This window comes from Phaenicophaeus curvirostris, chromosome 4 (assembly GCF_032191515.1).
Source record: "Phaenicophaeus curvirostris isolate KB17595 chromosome 4, BPBGC_Pcur_1.0, whole genome shotgun sequence".
Lineage (NCBI taxonomy): Eukaryota > Metazoa > Chordata > Aves > Cuculiformes > Cuculidae > Phaenicophaeus > Phaenicophaeus curvirostris.
Genome location: NC_091395.1, coordinates 67529029 through 67550057, shown reverse-complemented (window position 1 = coordinate 67550057; position 21029 = coordinate 67529029). Strand labels below are relative to the sequence as shown.

The 21029-nt window shown below is 46.4% G+C and overlaps 1 protein-coding gene across 1 annotated transcript; it reads left to right on the top strand.

The window, feature by feature from the left end:
- Nucleotides 1–17801: 17801 nt before the first annotated feature.
- Nucleotides 17802–20568, top strand: LOC138720299 (homeobox protein HMX1). Its single transcript, XM_069856407.1, has 2 exons — nt 17802–18072; nt 19865–20568. The coding sequence occupies exons 1-2, from the start codon at nt 17832–17834 to the stop codon at nt 20437–20439; spliced, it is 816 nt and encodes a 271-aa protein (XP_069712508.1). The 5' UTR covers nt 17802–17831; the 3' UTR covers nt 20440–20568.
- Nucleotides 20569–21029: the final 461 nt, after the last annotated feature.

The window sequence follows — 21029 nt, the reverse complement described above, 5'->3', positions numbered from 1 at the left end:
AGGAGCACCTGCTCTGACCCCGAGCGTGCCTGGAGCTGGCCCCAGGCTCAGAGACGATGTCGCAGGAGCCTCAGGACCTGCAGCTCCCACGCCATCTGGGCCTGATCTTCGGGGCCACGGTCACGGGTGGCATTCACCTTCCCCAGAAGCAGCCGAGGCGGGGTGCGAGCTGGGCTGAGCATCAGCCTGCGGATGGGGTGGTGTGGGGCTCTGAGCTGCCCCTCTGCCCCCCACCGGCCCTTCCAGCCTCGGTGCTTTCCCACCCTTCCCTCCCGGTCGGTGCAGCAGCCTCTTAGGTCTCAAATTATCCCACAAAGACGATCTCTCGCCCCGACGTAGGGCGCAGGAAAGTTCGGGGAGGGGGAGCCGGAAGATTTTTGTCTTTGGCTGAAAAATATCAAAAAGCCCCTTCATTACGAGCAGCCCAGTTCCTATCCAGGGCGGGGGGCAGCCTTGTTGCCCCGCTTTGACTCCAGGCTCCATCCCTATGCGCGCCCCTTTCTCCCCCGACCTCTCCCCGGGGGTCCGATGGGGACAGACGCGGCGGTGCCACCAGGTCCGGCTCTGCTCAGCCTCCTCGGCGGCCTCGGCTCCCCTTTTCCACCCGGGGCTCCCTGTGCCAGAGATCTTTCCTTATCCCCCCGCCAGCCCTGCGCATATCTCCCTCCCTCGGTGCGCCCCGAGCCCGCTCGGTGTGCAGGGAGAGGAGTCAGAAGGGGGCAAAGCAGGGGTGAAGAAAAACCCATTTTCCTCGAGATAAATGCACTAACACCGGCCGGGGGTCCTGTCCAGAGCCCCCAGCCCCCCTCGGACACCAGAGAGCATTTACTCTTTGTGGCGGTGATTTAAAAAGTGCACTGAAAGCTCTAACGTGCTGCCTGCTGCAGTATTTCTCACAGACGTTGTGCAGAGGTTAGCTATAATTTTGATGGGAACTCTTTGATGAAATTATCTTCCTGCTGTATAACTATATGTACTGAAAACTGGCAACTCCAGCAATTTTAGTACCGAAGAATTCTTCTTACCCAAATAAAGACTAAAGAAAACCTCAAGTGTCACCACGTAGCTGGTCTATCAAACGATGTAAAGGGAGAAGAACGTGTGGTTTCTCATCAGGACTGCAAGACTCAGTAACCACAGCTGAGGGGATTTCATGGATTCGGAGGAAATTTGATGAAGGTCACACTGTGTGTGAAGTTAAGCATCATCCTCCTCTTTGCAAGGAAAGGGTGGAAAGAGGAATTGCATCTTTCCCGCATTTATTGCCCGGCAAAGAAAGGACAGAAACCGTTATTGAGTTTCAAAGAGGGTAAACATTCCCATAAAGAACTTAAAGTCTCTTTACAGCACCCGTTGCGGAGTCCATGGGTAGGCAGTAGGAGACAGGAGGGATGGGGCTTGGTCTGTCCCCTTCCAATAGCTCCAGAAAACTGCATAGTAACAGAAAACAGATCTGCCATGCAGGTCTTTGCTGCTAATTTGCCTAGGGACTATAGAAAAAAATAAATTGAGGAATAAACTAACAATGCAAATGACATTTTCTTAGGGGAAATAACAGTAGGTGGTTACAATGACATTAGAAAGCATACTGAGTATTTCTTATAGTATTTTCTTGTGATTTTAACAGTCACCAAGCCTAGATTTGTTTAGTTTACATATGAAATAAAAACAACTGCTAGAGCCTAATAACTTATTTATTTCTTTTGTCTTAACTGGATTTTGCTTGTGTTAAAAACACACATTTGAATCAAGCAGATAAAGAAATAAAATTCATCTATATATCTCTGGCTCTTTCAAGGTTAAAAAATCAGGAACTTGAAATGCATTGTTTGAACCTACTAATGAAAATAAAGTAGGTCTTTCCATCGAGGAGATTGGAAAAAAACCCCACAAGAAATAATTTAAATAACAAGTATGAAACAGGTATATTGGTGAAATTGTTTAAAGAAAATTCGAGTCCATCTGAGGAAAGATTCTACCATAGAAGCACAAAGGGTGCAGCTAGGAGGAGGTTGTCACATTTTGAGTTGATTGCCTAATTCTGACAAGTGTCAAGCCTTAAAGACAGTGCCCAGGGAAAGAACAGGAGGAGGAGAGCTACAATTTCAGCACCAGAAAAAGAGCATTCGCAGCGTAAGGAACGGCTAAGTCTCCACTCGGTAACTGATAGATTTTAAAATGTGCCTGAAGATGGTGCTGTTTATATGACAGAAGAGAGGTCTAGGACAGCTGCAGTAAAAGGTTTTATTATGAAAAAAAAGATTTGCTCACCCAAAGCTGTGTAACAGCTGATTGTTCCAGCAGCGATTCAAAAATCCAAACAGTGAAGATACATTGAGAAAAAGCTTAACAAGCAATTTAATCTTAGAATAATTTCACTGTGATAAAACAATTTCTGGTATTGTGAAATTTCAGTCCTTGACACCTATCAGCAGATCTCACTTTCCCACTTCAGCCTGTCTGCAGTCCTTCTGCTCCCTCCCCTGACACCCTGCCCTGAGTACAGCTTTTCTCAACTTGCATCTGTGCACTGAGAGCCCTAAGGAATAGAGGAGTCAAAGGGAAATACTCACAGTAAATTTTTATTCAACAGATGGTGGAGGAATTTAAAGTGGAATTTCTCACTATGCACAAGCTTTAATGTTATTAAACTTGATTGTAATGTGAATGCAAAGTGATCTGCTATAGTTTATGACAGTCAATTCTACTCTCTTGGCCAGACTGTGAACCAGATTTTCTTCGGCTGGTTTTAATAAGGTAATTTTTTAAAGGGCGACAGGAACTGGACTAGTAGATTAAAAAAGAAATGCACTAGTATATGTAAGACACTTCCCTGCAATTAGCAGTAAATAATCTGAGGGGAAAGCCAGCTTTCTGGCAAAATACAGTTCTTGCAGAATTTATGTTTTCTCGTAAATTGCACAATGTTTTGAACACCATATGCCAATCTGGGAATCTCAAGTGTAGTAATTAGCTTTGAGTTTTTGGAACACTTCATAAAGCCTGGATTAATCCCAACTGTATTATCTGGTGTCAGTTACTGCAAATTGGAGATGCAACATGCTGAGTTACCAGCTAGTGAATTGTGCAATAATGACCATATGCCATAGGCGATGTTGTATCTTTCCTGTATATGTATTCTACCCGTAACCTGTGCTAGAACCAGTTAAGGGGAAAGCCATGCTCTCTCCTGATACAGAGCAAAGCATGCTACGTTTTGCACGAAGTGGATGTCTCCCCAATGACAGGCTTTAAGTCACACCCCTGCCAAGCCATTGTACTGAAATGAGTTGCTTTTCAGAACCTTAAATTTGCTTCCTCCAGAGAAAATTATTGCCCCAGTCCTATCTAATGACTTGCCACAGGACCTTAATAGCTCGTAGGGTCACAGTCTTGAATGGAATTGCAGCCTTGGCAGGGATTAAGGCATGGGAAGTCCTTCCTATAGCCTGTTGCCTTCTCCTGTGCTTCCTTACTGTGACAGCTTTGCCTCTCACATCCAAGTCCCTGACCTGTGCTGCCCTGTGTGAACAAGTCCTCAGAGCAGGGTTAGCAGTCTACAATAGTCTTGCAGTGAAGTTTGCACCTCAGAGGAGTCAGGAGCACCTGAGATACTTGCATAGGAGCCTGCCTGTGTAGCACATTGTCTTATGGTAATTTTATATCTTTCTTACTTCTTTTCCCAAACCAAATTCAAGATGAGCTTCTAAGCATCATTAGGGGGACCATAAGTGGACAGCTAATGCAACTGAATTGCTCTATGATGGTTATTTGCTCTGTTAATACGTAGCAGGAGCGTGTAGCCCTCACCCCAGGCAGCTTCTGACCACAAGGCTTACATCTAGCAGGCAGAATCAAATCCAGAGTGCATAGTTGCCTATGATTTGATAAATCACTTTGCTTTTCAGTGTGTCCTCTGAACAAAATACAGACATTAATGATGGCATTTGTCTCATTGTCTTTGCAAGTGGGAATCAGCTGCCAAAGAAATGTGTTTAGCGTTGTTTGAGGCATATAGCATTAAAAGGTCCTGCTCTGGCACTGCCTGAGTCTCACAGAGGTCCTGTGTCATATTTTAAGTCCTATGTGTGTCTTTGGGTATACCAAAAGGCACAAAGTAGCCACATTTAAGCAAGATATTCATATTTTGCACATATGTACCTCAACCAGTCACTATCGGATCTCCTCACAGTCAGTGGAGGGTAGTAGGCACTGAAAAGTGCACAGCACAGCTCATAAATGTGTCCTGTGGATGAGACAGGCTGTGTGCTAGGTTTGGATGTTTCTGTGCAGTTTAGGGTATCTAGGCTAGCTGTAGATGGCTAAATTATAGACAATTTCCAAATTACCCAGGTTCTGTTCTTCTGCTTTGTGCAGTAATAAAAATGGAAGCGATGCTTTGGGAACCCAAAATATGTGTCTTTCTCATTCTCCAAATGCCTCACAGAGAGAAAACAGCTTTTTCAAAGAAGTCATGAGAACACCTCCCAAGGATGTGATGAAGTTTCCAAGGCATTAAAAGGGATGAAAAAAAAAGGAAAACCTGAGGAAGAATACAAACTCATTCTTTCAGAACCTTATTGGTGAGTCGTTCATATGGAATGGTTTGCTTTGCTGTGTTGTGGTGGGGTTTCTATTTTACAACCAACACTAAGTGCCCAGTAACTTCAAGACCCATATCAGAAAAATGGTGACCTAAATTAAGACAACAATTAAAGAAGGAAATATATGAGGCTCTGTTTTCTGGCAGTGGTGGAACAAGGCAGGCTAAATATTTATTAATTGATGATAACGGATTGTCTCGGGTAAGGTCAGAACTTGAACACAAGATTCCTCTGACTTTCCTAGCTAAATGGTTTGTCTTCATCTTGTTACAGATACGCAGTTTTAGTGATGTACCATGTGGGATTTTTTCAACTAGATGTGAAATTTGAGGCAGGCTTTATAGAAAAATTCTGTAGGTTTTTTTTTTTACATTGTGGCTTTTTTTTCTTTTCTTCTCTTTTTTTTTTAATAGACATAAAGACTGTATGGCATATGAAAAAAAACCCCAACACTTGGAAATACTGTTCTTTGAGTTCAGTTATTAACTACTAAATCATTTTTAAACCAGGTCTGCTTCCTATTTTACCCATTTCCAAATATAAAATATGTCACTGTTTTGTTTTGTGTGTTAAGAAGTTAGATCAATATCTGAATAATTAAATGCAGCAGGACAATGAACGGCTTAATTAGCCTTGAGGTTTTCAGAGTATTAGCTATTAAAACTGGATAGGAAAATTGGCTTGCTCTAAACCCTTTTATTTATAAATTGTAACTTGGCAAAAGTACAGATCTAAGTTTATTGTGCATTTGGATTGCGCAATATAGAACTGCTAGGAAAAATCTTAGTCCATCTAGACCACAGCAATCATCTTTGTTTGAGATTGGTTACATGCACTATAGTCTTGCAACTTTTGTGAATCCCTATGGATTCTGGAGTACCAGGACGGGTTTGGAGTCATTTAACACCATGGACCTCACCTGCATTCAACTTTGAGAAACCTTTTAGTAAGGGAAATGAGAAAACCACAGCCCTCAGTCCGGGTTGTAAACACTTTGCAGAGATCTGTGCTTGATCCAGGGAGGGATCTGTCCTCGAGGTGGCACTGTGATAAGGGCGATTTGATCTCCAGTCACACTAACTCAGCGAGATAGCATTCTGACCTGGTATTTAAGCAATTAAAACAGATCTACGCATCATATCTATGAAGAGTTAACAAAGATGTTATTCTACATCCTCTTATTTTCACTTATGTTTCACTTAATTTAATATTTGCATTTTCTTCCGTGCAAGTGAGTACAGGCACACATTTTGAAAGCAGATTAAAACACCCTGATGGAGCAATTCAGCACATGCAGAGAAAACTAAATGGCAATGTGTGCACATGTGTGTGAAGAGAAGAATTTTAATCTCTTTCAAAATAAGTGCAGAATCATCAGACACTTTTTGTGTTGACTTTATTTACACAAAGAAAAGATTCAAAGTGCTGGTCCCTGCTGGTGGAATTCTTTTCCTGTATATTGATTCACAGGTGAATTGTTTCATACCAAGAACGTCCAGCTAAATATGCACCTGAGATAACCATCAGATAAGACTGCAGAACAGAAATAAGTCAGGTTCAGAACAAAGACCATGTGGCCTATGGTTAAAGATCATTGTTGAAATAAGTCAGATCCAGACAGTTACTCAGAAAATTCCCAGCTCAGGGAAGGCAGAGATTCTGGATTAGTTTCTTCAGACTTCATCCAGATCCAAAATTCACTTCCTAAATGAAGGCCATATAAATTCACATACCAGTTAATAATTTGTCTAGATTCAGAGTGCATGAAAGACAACTTTAGGATTTCTATAATTCTTCTCTTAAACATGCTGGTTATGGTCCAATTTAAATAGTCTGTGTCGATATAACCTGCTTACCTTCTAATTATGTACAGATAACAGCTTTAGGATTTTACTCTTTGCAAAATTGGCAGTAGAATTTAATCTGGAATATTAATCTGAATTTAGATTGAATCTAAAGAATCTATAGGTCCTCATTAGGTGTCAACAAGGCTCCCAAAGCTCTTTAAATAACACTAAGGGTTACTTAGGATCAGCAAGGTGCAAGTACTGCTTAAATCTCAATTAATCCTTCTCATGCAAACTGTAAATTTGGTCCTTATCGAAAGAACAAGTTCAGATTCTTCAGGCTTCTCAAGGATAATCTACACTGTAATTCGTACCTCATAAGCCTAAGGTAGCTTTTCTTGAGCCAAATCTCAGTGGATTTCATATATATTTTTAACTGGCCTTAGTAAACGTGTCAAAAAGGAAAATCTGTACATAAGACTCAGAATCAAAGCCCCTTTTTAATTAACTGTTGATCCCAGAGGTGCCCAAAAGATTCCACCATCACAAAGTCAGAGGAAATATTTCATTGTCACTTCATTTTTTTTCTGAATTGAAAATGAGGTTAAGGTACACATAACCAAACACAGTTAATTCAGAAATATATAATCGTTGTACTTAATAAAAAAATTAAAATTATAGTGAAAATTAAGAGTTCCAGACGAACCAATTGTTTTTATCCCTTTGGACAAAGAGAACAACAAATCCAAGCAGACACTGTGGTTTTTATCCTCAACTGAATTTCACCTTGACGTCACTATACCCTATAATAATTTGGTCACAATCACCTAAAACTTGCCATTTTATGTAAGGGTATGGCTGCCCTACACCTTTGTATGACATGGTTTTGAGTCTATATACATACATTTTTAAGGATAAGCAAAAGATAGAGTGATGATTCAGGTCCTTAGTCTGCTTCTGCCATTCTTCACACTAAAAGGTACAAATGGAGGAAGAGGAAAGGATTATTCCAAGCTAGAAGCAGACAGAAGATTGAGAAATAAAGGTAGACTTCATTTCAACCAGCTAGAAGTTAGGTGTTTGGTTTAACATCATTGTCCTCTACAGTGATCTTAGGCAACACTTACAGCAGCATTCATCCCTGCCAAGTAGGGGTGCAGAGAGAAGGAAGATGGGTCATCCTCTGCAGGTTCCCCTCTTACTTCTCCACACAGAAAAAGTCAAAATAAATCTAACAGACTAGACACCTGACATCTGGCTGTCTCCTGGCCCAAATGGGGATCATGGTGCACTGGAAATTTGCTGGCTGCTGTGGACAAACCACCTTGTTTAGCACACGTGTCCTCAGTTGCGACTGAATCCTGTGGAGACTTGGTGTTGTTCAGGCCTTTGGTCTGACAACCAAAAAGTACCCATAAGATCTCACTCACTGAATATCCTGATTGTCAAATGTTCAGGAGACATGTGAAAGCAAAGGGTATGCTCAGTGTCTTAGAGAGCAATTGCAAGCAGATGGTGGACATGTTTCTCTTTTGCTAAATGTAAAAGGACAACCTCTTAGGCCTGACCAAGCCTGGATGACCCACTGGGGCTGCTGAGGGGATTGAAATCACTTCACCCTAAGCAAGGAGCCAGGCAGGGTCAGGCAAGTTCTGCAAAAGGTGGAGATGGAGCACATAACGTTTCAGCAGCTCTGAGATACATGACAGAGTGTGTAACCTGCTGACAGCTCCAGAGTGAAGGGATGCAAAAAGACCCTGAGCTCCTGCTGCAAAGGGGTGCCAAAAGCCTGGAGTGCTGGTGTCGTTCCAGCTACTTCCCCTCTGTTGTTCTCCCTGCTGACCTGTGCAGGCAGTGAGACAGAAGATGCAAGCGAGGGCAAGACTTCCAAGCTCATCTTGTTTACCACTTTGACAAGGTAGATGCATTCCCTCCATTTTCTGCACGCAGACAGGCAGCTCTGTGAGGAGGACCATTCCAGATCACCTAGAATAAGCTTCCAAATGATTCTCCTTGTGCACCTCAACAGCACATTTTGTGTGAAGGAGAATTGTAAATATTTGCAAAAATGTGGCTCTGGGATACAAGTGTCAACCCCCTTGACCCCAACTTGCCAAATGTTGTTCTCCTTTACTGCACGGAAGCCCCATTCAAGCACAAGGCTTGTTTGCTTATTTATTAAGTACATATGTTTTATGGAGTCTACAATCTGCAGAAAACATTCCGGTTCTGGACCCAAGGGCAAAATCCTTCTTTCCAATCTGCACAGCCGATCTTTTTGCTGGTATTTTGCTCTTCCTAAGGGATTTCCGTGCAGTAAGGCAAAGAGAAATATCAGAGCTCAAATCCACCAGGTGTACCTGAAAGGAAAAGTCTGCTTTGTTGTCTCCTTGTTGCCTCCCTCAGCAAAAGGAGAAAAGCAAAATGAAAAATGCAGTAGAAATTATTATGGCAAATACTACTAATATTTAATAAACAAACTGTTTTGAGCTGAACCTGGTGGGTTTTCATAGTAAGATGCCAGTTCCATCGGCATTAGCAGGGCTTCATGGCCTAACAAAGGAGTGGGGATACTTGTCTCACACTCAACTTCTGCGTCTTCTGTGAGAAAGAGCAACATTTTGGAAAAGGCTTCCTTTCCACTCTTTAGATGTGTGTGATCTTGGATCACCCCTCTAGTTTCTCTTACTTTTTTTTTCTCAAAGCATAGTCATTTTCAATAAGGTTCATGAAGGGTTTCTGCTTTTGAAGGTCCCAAATGGCTTAAATCACTCCTAGCACAAATGCACTCTCTATTGTGGAAACTGAAACCTGCCGCACCATAAGGTGATCTGTATATTAGAACCAGATATCCCTTCACATCTGCATTTCCAAGCAGCAATGTATGTTTTGAGTTAACCTACTTTTAGAGAGTGGCTCATCAGATAGATATATAGTTATAAATACTGCTAAAGGGCTGGTGTTTGCCAGACTTTTGCAAGGATGCTGGCTGGGGAGTGGAGGACATGTAGACAAGAGGTTTTGCACACCACACATCACCTAGCCAAACTACCAATAACTGCACATTGTGATGACAGGGCACCTATTCCCCCTACTATCTGAGGAAACCACTGTCCTTTGGCAGATGAAGGACAGGATTTTGGGTGCTTCAGGATAGCCCGGCAGCTGGCCTCATCCTCTAGCCCTAAGGGCAAGTGGCATGACATGGCTTTCCTCTGCAGACTACATGCTTTCCCATTCCAAAACAGGGTGGTCTGACACTTAGCAGGAGCAGCCCACAGACTTTTTTGTGCTGTAAATGCCCTGTCATGGTCTGGAAGGAGACAGATAAGCCAAAATCTGACAGGGAGTAAGTTTACTGTGGAGACCATGGACAGGTATTTGCCTAAGCCTGTGACATAATTATTTTTAGCCTGCCCGTACACACTCACCCAAGAAAGCCAAGTCATACAAAAAATTAGAGCGGGACAAGGGAAGACCAAGTCATCTGTGACCTGGAGTGGTGAGGCCAGCATGCTCACTGAAGAGTGCAGTTCCATCTCCCACTGAGTGCCTTCCGCTTATAAAATTCAATTAACTGCATCTTCTCTGCAGAGTATCTTCACTCATCTGCACCATGGTACATTTTACCATGAAGCAGCAAGAAAACCTCCCCAGGACCAGAAGGCTGGGAAGTGATTAATCTGACTTCTTTTATAGGACAGTTACCCCTTGAATGTATGGACAATGTTGGCTAGATAAGCTTTGTCTTTAAGAGGAGCATAGGTTAGATGTAAAGATCTCTGCTTTGTTTGATTAATCCCCCCAGTAGATATGGGGGGAGAATTTTGCATGAAAGAAGGAGATAAAAGGGGCATGAGTACCTCTTCCTACCTAGTCAGTAGAGCGTACCCCTGTGATGCACAGTAAATGTGCACCTTCAGATCTCCTTACCCGCCTTCCTAGTAATGTCTCCGTTTAAACCAAGTCTTCAGCTTCCTCTGGGTAAGATATGAATTCACGAAGTGTGATATGGAAATTTTCCTGCAGCAAGTCCACTTATCGCTCCAATTTCACATAAATGCAGTGTAGGTTTTATTTTTCATAGCCAGAGGCCTGTGTAAATTTTTAGGTTGACTTCTCATGTCCTCGCAAGGGCAGAATGTGGGCTGTGGTGTTCAGATTTCATGAGGAATTACTGTGGGAACCGGCTTGCACCGTTCTAACACAGCATGAGGAGTTTGTGATGTCAAAGTGGAGTCTTATGAGAAGGAGCTGATACGGTTGGGTTTCCTGCCTAGCCCCACTGAGATCCCAGGGAAGATAGCACATCTCAGTGCTGCTTGCCGAGAGAAAGCAAACAGAGGTCTACCACTGAGTTCATTCAGTCTTTGACCCAGCCTTCCTACTGCTTCAGGGTTTTCCAGGACTAATCAGACTTGATAACAAAATAATTCAGAACAAGAAAGTGAATGCATTTGGGGTTTCCACAGATTTACATTAGGACCTGAGTTCATGACAGTATTAATTTTGACTAGGTTCAGTCCTTTCTAAAGGCATTTCAACACTACTTTCATGCTATGTGAAAATGCAATTTTTGTATACCATCACAAACACATTCATATGCATGTAACTGTATATATCTCCAGATACATATCTCCACATGTACTGGAGCATTGCAAAAGTATTTATAATACATTACAGAACCATCAGAAAATTACTTTCATTCCCAGATTTTAATGACTTACATAAAGTCTAACTGCTCATTGATTTCTATAAAGATTATTACTGAACTGATCCAAAAATTCATGTTTTTGCATTTGTGACATGTTTATCATTGGTGACAGAGAGCTTAAGGTGGGGGGAATCTATATGCTTGGCTCAAATATGATTTGCAAAAGTACAATTTTCACATGACATTGAAAAATAGTTTCCTTGATCTAGTGGTAGCTTTAGAGCTTCATATATTTTTCTCTTTCATGATAAAAGAATTAAAAGTCATTGGAAAGGATATGCTTTCTGTTTTCTATCTATGGAGAGTTCACTTGTTTCTTATTAATATAACTCACAAATAAAGGTGATTTTTTAATATAATTAAACCCCACGTAATTTTCACAAGTTATCTTAATTTTTCCTCTTGCAGTACGTAAGGTTTGAATCAGTTTACTATCAAAACGCAAAAAGGAGTATAATTTTTACCCCAATGTTGAAGTTATTTGGAGGCTAACTTGGATATATGCACCAATTTTCCTTTACACAACTGCACAAATACAAAAGATATTTTGTACTCTAAGTTCTTAATACTTTATTTGATTTAATTTGTCTCTATCCTGAAATTAATCTAAAACTCCTGAGTCAATCAGATTTAAGAAGGTATGAGTTTTTACTAAATTCATTAAACTCCAACTGTTTTTGAAGTTTGATCTAGGAGTCCAATGTTTCAATAGATGGGGAAATTTATTACTGTTCTGGATAATGGTTTAATGTTCCACTAAAATCATTCAGGATTAAGTGAGGGAAGGAGAACAGCATTTTAATGAAATTTTACTTTAGAATCTTCACGTTCAAGCTCTGGCTTGGCAGAAAATCTTCAGATTCAAATTGTAGGTACGTGCAAACTGGAGACAAAGTTTACCTTGTTCATGAAAAAACAGTTTGGTTTTCTTATATTGGATTGCACAAAAATAAATTTTTATTTCAAAATTTAAAGTCATAGTCTGTCGTGACAGTACAATTTTTTTCTTTACTTCAGACTTTTGTTTTAGGCAAAAATCAAGTCTTGTGTGCAGTGTTTCATTTCAGGAGACCTTCTGAGAGAAAATAATTCCAAAAGTCTTATGAATAATAGGTCAATGTTCAATAGCTCTGTAAAGTACCTTTTTTCACTGTGTCTCTGTACAATTGATTGTTAACAGAACAAAATATCCATGGTTAGGTCTGTTAAGGATCTCTTTTCATAATGCTCTTTTGTCTGTATAACAATAATAAAAGCTTTATTGGCACCTATTTCACATGACCTCCATAATTCTCTTGTGGCCGACCCTAACCAGTACCAATAAAACCATGCATTCTCTCCCTGTACATACAATTAAAAAAAAAAACAAACCAAAAAGCAATGCTAAAATTGTGTAAGGAAATCAATGCCAAAGACCCTTCTGGAAGAGTCACTTTAAAACAGGACTGTCTTATAATTGTTAGCTCATTTCAGTAGGGACTACCTTTTTTTAAACATATCATATAATTTGCTAATGATCCTTTTTCTCTCTCTCTCCACCAGTCTTCTGACAGAAAAATAATAAATATTGCTGAAATGGCTCTGGAATTCTAACATATGGGAGCAGACATTCCCCAAGAACATTCTCTAAGTGTTTTATTCCTTAACATATTCACTTATCCAAGGATATTATAATTTGATGATTTATTATGGGCTGCAAAAAACGCTCACTTAGCAAGGAAATAGCACTTAAGCGATGTGATTCATGCTCCCAATTGTATGACAACTAAAACGAGCATCAAGGACAGTCAGGACATGCTATACGTTGGAAGATTCCATCCAAAGCACTTAATGACTATCTGTGAATAACGAATACATTTGTGGGAATCAGCATGGACTGTGCAGCATCCTTGAAAGGGGAAAAGTTCTCTGCCAGTACCACTGACGGTGAAGAATTCAGAAGGATTTGGTTTATAGAGATAATTTACTGGGGGGTGGGAGGGGTGAGGAAACCACATAATGATAGATTCCTCTATTTTCCCATCTTCGGGCACTCCTTAAATTTACTGCAAAGTCAGAAAGGAAATCCACTAAGTATTGCTGCACTTTGCAACCCACATCAGGGTTCCCTCCCCTTCCCCCCTCCTCCCCCCGCAGACGAATAAAATAAAATAAAATAAAATAAAATAAAATAAAATAAAATAAAATAAAATAAAATAAAATAAAATAAAATAAAATAAAATAAAATAGAGTTCCCACTGCTATTTTGTTCTTGGACTTCGTGTGTTCCCTGCCATCACGCTCACCCCAAAATTGGATAACCCGATGAGATGAGCACAGGACCCTCACCTAGGCAGGGAAGGGCTGTCCGGGACACCCCTCTGAAGTCCCCCGTCCTCTTGTCACCCCTCCCGGGGCTCCTGCTCCCCATCAGCGGCTTCTGGAGGGCAGTGGAGCCGGAGCAGAGACCAGACAATATCCATACAGGGAGAGACCTGGGCGGCTCCCCAGGGAGCTGAGCGGATCTCCTCCAAAACTCCCCGTGAGGAGGAAGATGTCACGCAGAGGTTTAGAGGCGGTGAAGGCATCTTCTGCTTGATCTTTTATTCCACGGGTTTTCCTAAAGTAGGCATCCAAACCACACCGCCGTCATCCCTGCTCCTTTAAAGGAGCATTGGACCCCTCAAAAAGCTGCTTTTGCGTTGTTGCATCTGCTTTTGCGTTTCGGTGGCTCCTGACAGTTTACTGAAGATGGGAGGACGGTCTTTATCTGTTTTATTTTTACAGCTAAACAGAACCTGGCCGAAACCCCATTTTTAAGCGTATACATACATATATATATCAATACACCAACCAGAGGCAAACGTTGGCCAAGAATTTCCTTACCCGCAGCGCTGCCGCATCTGTTCGGAGGGTTGATAGGAACTGAGCGATCTGTTCAGCGCCTCTTTTTTTGGTACCGAGAAGGGACAGATGATTCCCCTTCCCAGAAAGCCGCCTCTGCCCGCAGCTCCGGGGGTTAAACGCCTCCTGCCAAGGTTCGGGCTCCAAATGTAGCTCGGGCACTTAAAAGCGGAGAGGAGCAGAGGTTAGGTAGCGAGAGCTAGAGCCTGTCTTTCATTTCATTTCTCTTTTACGACACGTCGAGGCAGCGCTTGTTGGGGGCAGAACGAGGGGAGACATCAAACACCGGCAAGGTAATTGCATTCACATTGCGGGCAGGCCCTGCGTCGCCGTGGCTCGCTGGAGCCACTTGTCACACTCACACACGCGGTTTTTGGCCCTGAAGGTAGCTCTCCGTCTGCTGATTCCCTCCAGACCCCTGCCTCAAAGCCCCGTCGCTCCCTTCGTGGCAGGCGGCTCAGCTTTGCACCCACGTCGAGCAAACCCCACGAGAGGCTCAGGAGCCGCCGCCTCCTGAGAAGGTGACACGGGAGGTGGCCCACGGTCACCCCAACGCTGTGTGGCCAGCGGACACCCCGCACCAGTGACCAGTACAGACTGGGAGCCAGGGCTGCTCGGCTAGGGGACACCCCACCAGCACCAGAGCTGCATAGAATCATAGAATAACCAGGTTGGAAGAGACCCACCGGATCATCGAGTCCAACCATCGAGGCTCTAAGGCCTCGCACAAAAACGTGTACCTGGGAGAGCCACAAAGCCAGAGATAGGGGGAAAAAAAGGAGGTGGAGGGGTGTTGGGGGGAGGGACTCCATCTGTAGCCTAAATCTGGTCTCAAAGCCACCTTTTCCGAAAACGGGGAAATCCCTTCTGGCAGGCAGGAGCTTGCTGCCCACGGAAATCCTCTCCTGCAAAACAAAACAAAAACCAAAAGTTACCCGTGCCGCAAAGGAGTGGCTGTGGGAGAGACCTCGGTGGGGGAAGGAGAGGTCCTGCCTCTCCGCCACCACCCCGAATCCCGACAGAGACCCCGGGAGCCGCGGCGACACGACGCTTGCCCGACGGGTCCTGGTGACAGCGACGCCCTCGGCACAAGGGAACCGCGCTGCCCCGCATTACCCCTCGGAGTTAGGGCAGGGGCCCGGAACGTCTTTCTGACATTAAATCACGAAAATACCGTCAGTGGCTGCTTTTACTCCCTCCTGCACGGAGCCGTGCGGGGTGGCTGCAGGGAGACATCCAGCAAACATACCCCCTTCTCCTTTTCATCATCATTATAAGCACAAAGTGTTAGTAGTCGTGTCACTATGGGTGTGTAAAAGGCATGTAAACATGACTACAAGCTTAAAAAAATATCCCATACGCACAACATAGAATCATAGAATCACCAGGTTGGAAAAGAGCCAGTGTTGTATTCGGAGGTACAGAATTGTACTCATCCCAATTTTGTTTCAGGAATATGTCTGAGTATACATGATTTTCACAGACATAGTTACTGCATACTAAACAGTTAAACTTTATGCTAAATGCAGAGGGAGGAGGGGGAAGCGGGAGCAAATTTACTCTTATTGATTTTATATTGCCACTTCTAACTGGAAAGCAAATAATATTACATAAATTAGATGATCACGCTGTAGGAACACTTTATAAAATATCCCTACAGGATACATGCATATCGTTTGCACGTAGTATATTAAATGTATAGAAGTAAACAGGGCCCACATATTTCTCTTTGTTCCGCAAAACACACACGTATTTTCTGAGTCTGCCAGTCAAACAGGACTGACGGTTTACGGATGCTTAAGACATAGATATTTCCTATCCAGCAACACGCACTCAGACGGGCAGAGCTTAAAAGCAGCGCTCGCTAACATCACTCCTGTGCAACTAGTGACGGATGCACTTTCTCCTGCTTTTACAATCCGCACGACTTTTATCGTTCTCTGCCCAGGTGGCACAGAAAGCAGAACCAGTCCCTGTGTATTCCTGCTTTTCCAGAGTCCATTTCAGAGTTCTGGCAGGTTTTTTTTTTTTGCCTTTCCCCGGAGTCTTTGGAAGTAGAAATTTTTATTTTTTTTTTGTGGGGATTTTTTTTGTTTGTTTCGGTTTTGTTTCTTGAAATAGGCCCTGACTTCTACAGTCCGCACCGCCACTCCAGGAAAGGGAGCGGGAGCGCTGCGGGGAGACCGGCTCCTCGCCCCGGTCCCGTCGGAGCGTCCCGCCGGGAGCAACGGGTTCTAAAGCGGGAGGGGGAGGCGGGGCTTGGGAAAGGGGGTGCTCCCCCAGGAGTACCGTAAAGAGGAGCGAGTAGCAATATCCTGACAGAGGAGGCAGAGCAGAGTAGGAGGAGCGAGCTGACCTGCCAGGGAACATCGCAAAGGCATCTGCGTACTCACCCAAACCTGCACGGGTCTCCGACGCGCATCCTGCATCCACTCGTCCCTTTACAAATCCCGCCTGCCTCATTCCAGGGGAAAACAAAAAAAACCAAAACAGAGGATAACTCTCCTGCCCCGGTTCCCTGCAGCGAGAGGGAGTTTTGCGGGGTTGCTGGGTATCCCTGCCCCTAGGCGGGCGAATCCAGAAGGCTCGGGAAGAGGTGGAAGGAGAAGGGGTGACTTTATGGCTTTCCATGAAGTGGAATTACAATAGGAATAATAAATAAAAACTTCTGGCTGCGGAGGAGTGCGCTAGGAGCCGTGGGATGGATGCTGGAGTGGGCAGGGGGCGGGGGGTCGCTTTCATGGGGGGCTGGCTGTCTTCCTACATAAACCGTATAGGCATAATACGCATATATATTACAATACGCATATATATTACAATACGCATATATATTAGAATACGCATGTATTTTATACATATATACATAAAGGAAAAAGGTTAAATGTCACCAACCAGCTTCGGGAGACCCTGTAGACGAGGGTGTCCCTCCCCCCCGGTGCCGGGCGCTCTCGTCTCCACCGGGGACATCGCCCGCTCACGGGGACCGACGTGTCCCCGCCTCCGTCCTCCGGTTCGAGTGCCCGGCCCCGGGGGCTCCTGTCGGGGGCCGAGCTCACCGCTCCGGGCCCGGTGCCGGCTCTCCGGGCGGAGGAGGGCGCATCTCCCCCGTCCATCGCCGCGGACCTGGAAGCGCTCGGCTGATAGGGATGGGGGGAGTGGGAGGGAGGGAGGGGGCGATTATTAATAATGATATTAATACAACGGCGCTGTTTGCGGCGCGGATTGGCCGGCCGGGCTGCACGCTGAGCCCGCTGCGGCCAATGGGGAAGGCGGAGCCCGTGGAGCTCGCAGCCCGGGAGCCGGCGCTGCCGCTCCCCCCGCGCCGGGATTTGCTCCCTAATTGACCTAAATAAGGAGCTCGTGAGTGGCAGCCCCGGGGCGGTGCACGCACACACACGCACACACACACACACACACACGCTCAGGCACCGGCAGCGCTCCGCGCCCTGCGCATCCCCTGCGGAACTCCCATGCGCCCAGGCGCTCCTCCAATCGCAGGATTCCCCCTCTCGCGTCCCGGCGTTTAACTCGCATGACATTTTTATTTCGTTATTATCGTTTTCGCGCAGAATCTGGCGCCTCCGATGGGTTGTCGGCTTGCTTTTTTTTTTTTTTTTTCCTTCCCCTTTCCCTTCCCCTCCTCCCCCTCCCCCCTCCCCTCCTAGCTCGCAGGAAATGATGGCAAACCGCGATCTGAAATGATTACTCCGGAAAAAAGCCCTTTTATACCAGGAGAGCATTCGCGGGGCTAGGCAGAGGCAGGAGGCGGCGGCGGGGCAGCGGGGAGCCGAGGATCCAGCGGCCGGCGGAGCCGGGACCTCCATCCCGCCGCTCTTCCCGACGATGCCGGACGAAGCCGCGGAAAACGCCGGCTCCACCTCGGCCCGCGTTTCGTCCTTCTTCATCGAGGACCTGCTGGGCACGGAGGGCGCGGCGGGCGGCGGGGGGCGGCGGGCGGCGGGGGGCGGCGGGCGCGGGGGGCCGCGCTGCGGGCCGCGCTCCCCGGGCTGCCCGCTCCGCGACGCCGCCGTCGGCTGGTACCGCCGGGCACACGCCGCCTTCCTGGGCTGCGCCAGCCCCGACAGTAAGTGGCCTTTCCCTTCCCTTCGTGGCTGGGGACGGGGGGCGGTGGGGGGGTCCCCGCTCCCCCGGGGGCAGGCGCGGAGGGGGACGCGCGGGTTCCCCCCGCAGCCCTCGCTCTGGGTCCCCGTTCAAACCTCCTGAAACGCTCGCGGTAAGCCAGGCACCTGGAGCCTCCGGAATGTAAACAGCTGGGGTTGTCTGCTTGCTCGGGGATTTTTTTCCTTTCCTTTTTGCTTTTTCCCTATCCTGTTTGTTGGTTTGGTTTGGTTTTTTTTGTTTGTTTTTGGGTTTGTGTTTTGGTTTTTTGTGGGGATTTTTTTTTTTGGCTTTTTTTTTTTTTTTTACGCCCCAGCAAGCCGAGGGAGCAACTGGGCTCGGTGCCCTGGTCCCCGGCGGAGTGGGCAGCGGCCTGGGGTCCGGCTGGCCAGGGCCCGGAGGAAAAGCCTGGCTTCAGGGGTAGAAATGAATATCTAAACAAGCTCGTAGGCTGCGGTCGGTGGTTATTTTTATTCTGATAGGAAAAATATTGGCCCTCGGCGCATCTCTTCAATTCTATGTGGGCCTGTAGAGTTTGCAGGATTGCTCTGTAAAAAAAAAAAAAAAAAGAGGGGCGATTTGCAATCCGAAGAGTTTCTTTTTACAGTTTATTAATTTTTAATTTTTTTTTCCCGAAAGTACATCTAGAAACAGAAAACTACCCCGAAAACAACTGCCTTATTTTTATGTTCTTTTTCTCTGTTCTATAGAGACTAAGAAATATTTTTTCCCCTTTAAAATTGCAAATAGAAAGCACAGCGTTGCAAACTGCCCCAGTCCACTAGCTTTATCGAGTTCAGAATAACGCGAAGTGAAAATACTTTCCTACCTCCCCTTATAGCCACATTCGCACTAACATACTTGCCCCCCTTATCCACACCAATATAATTACATATGCATTTTTAAGTATCTATGTGTATATATGTGCGTAAATGTATAGTTATACTTGTGTGTATAAATATATGTCCTTAGGTCAGTCCCTTGTCTTTCCACTCCTCCAAATGGCCTTGAAATCATTGCTTTCCATCAACTTTTACTGATATCCCAGAGGGTTTTTTTTCCTTTTTTTTTTAAAAAAAGCTTCATATGAGTTCTGTGAGAGCAAGTGACTGCAGAAGAGATGGTGCCCGGCCTCCCTTGAAGGCTGGTGGTGGGCTTCTATACGGATGTGTGTATCCGTACAGGAAAATGTATATATATATTTCTATGCATACACACACGTGTATAATTGTACACTGAGTGTATACATAAAGTATATGTGTGCTACAGACATATACGTGTGCACATAGGTGCGGGTAGACACTTAGATGTGTGTGCACACGCGCACCTAGATGAGTCTGTGTGCAGATGAGTTTATGCAGGTATACATGAAGTTATATTTAGGCGTGTATATTGGAGGGGGTTGATTCACCTTCCCTGGAGGTGTTTAAGGCACGGGTGGACGAGGTGCTAAGGGGCATGGTTTAGTGTTTGATAGGAATGGTTGGACTCGATGATCCGGTGGGTCTCTTCCAACCTGGTGATTCTATGACACGCGTGCGCGCGTGTGCGCGCTCGCACCTCTTGGGGGGTTTATCGGAGGGGCCGGGGCAGCGGTGGGACCCTTCCCCGGGGCTCCGCTCCCGCCGCACGCCGCCCTCTCTCCCTCCGCACCCCGTTTTCTCCTCTCCCGGGGAGCGGGGCGAGAGCGAGGCGACGCTCGGCCTCTCCCCCCGCTCCCCGGAGCGGCTCCCCACGCCTCCCGCCTCTCTCCGCAGCCAGCGACCGGGACTCCCCCGAGCTGCCCGAGGAGCCGTCGGAGCGGGCGGGCGGCGGCGGGCGGGCGGCGCCGCGGGGTCCGCCGGGCGGGCGGCCGGGCCCGGGAGGCCGAGAGGAGGAGGAGGAACGCGGCGAGGAGCAGGGAGAGCCCGAGCAACGCGCCGCCGGCCGCAAGAAGAAGACGCGCACGGTGTTCAGCCGCAGCCAGGTCTTCCAGCTGGAATCCACCTTCGACGTGAAGCGCTACCTGAGCAGCTCGGAGCGGGCCGGGCTGGCCGCCTCGCTGCACCTCACCGAGACCCAGGTGAAGATCTGGTTCCAGAACCGCCGCAACAAGTGGAAGCGGCAGCTGGCCGCAGACCTGGAGGCGGCCAACCTCTCCCACGCCGCCCAAAGGATAGTGAGGGTCCCCATTTTATACCACGAGAACTCGCCGGCGAGCGCCTTGGGCTTCACCCTGCCCCACATGTCGCCCCCCTTGGTGGGCTTCTCCGGCGGCGTCAGCTACCCTCTGGGCACCTTCCCCGCCGCCTCCATCCCTTTCCTACGGTCGCAGATGACGGGACTCGTCTGAGGTCTCACCTGTGCCGGGACCGCGGACCCTTCGCCCCCTCCCCCGGCTTCCAGCTCCACCCCCCGTCCTCCCTGGACTTTTTATTTCCAACTTACACGTTTCTCGATTTTCTGCTTTTCGACTGTTGGTGGGGGGCGTTGTTTGGTTTTGTTTGTTTGGCTGGGGTTTTTTTTTTCTGTTTTGTTTTTCTTTTCTTTCTTTCTTTTTTTTTTTTTTTTTAAACGTGCAATAAACTTACTTTTGGGGTTAACTCGGAGCGACGCCCAGCAGCCGGAGGGAACAGAAAGGACGGACTATACCAGGACCCCAGCGATGAGCCGGGAATGGGTCGGAGGGGCTCCCCGCGCCGAGCATCCAAAGAAAACGCAGCCCCGCCGCCCCGGCGGAGCCCCGAGCGCCGCCTCGGCCCCGGGGGGACACGGATTGACGTTTTCCGGGCGGCAGCAGCGCCCCAGGAGCTCCCCCCACCCCGCAGAGCTGCCGAGCGAGAGACGAATGTACGGAACGGCCGGACCCCCCACCCCGGGCGGCCAAGGGACCTTCCCCGGCTCCCCCGCTGCCCCGGGGCGGCTCTCCTGCCGGGAAAACCT

Coding starts and splice junctions, on each gene's coding strand:
- LOC138720299 (XM_069856407.1), top strand. CDS start 17,832: ATGCCGGACGAAGCCGCGGAAAACGCCGGCTCCACCTCGGCCCGCGTT. Junction 18,073..19,864: donor GGGCTGCGCCAGCCCCGACA/GTAAGTGGCCTT, acceptor CTCTCTCCGCAG/CCAGCGACCGGGACTCCCCC.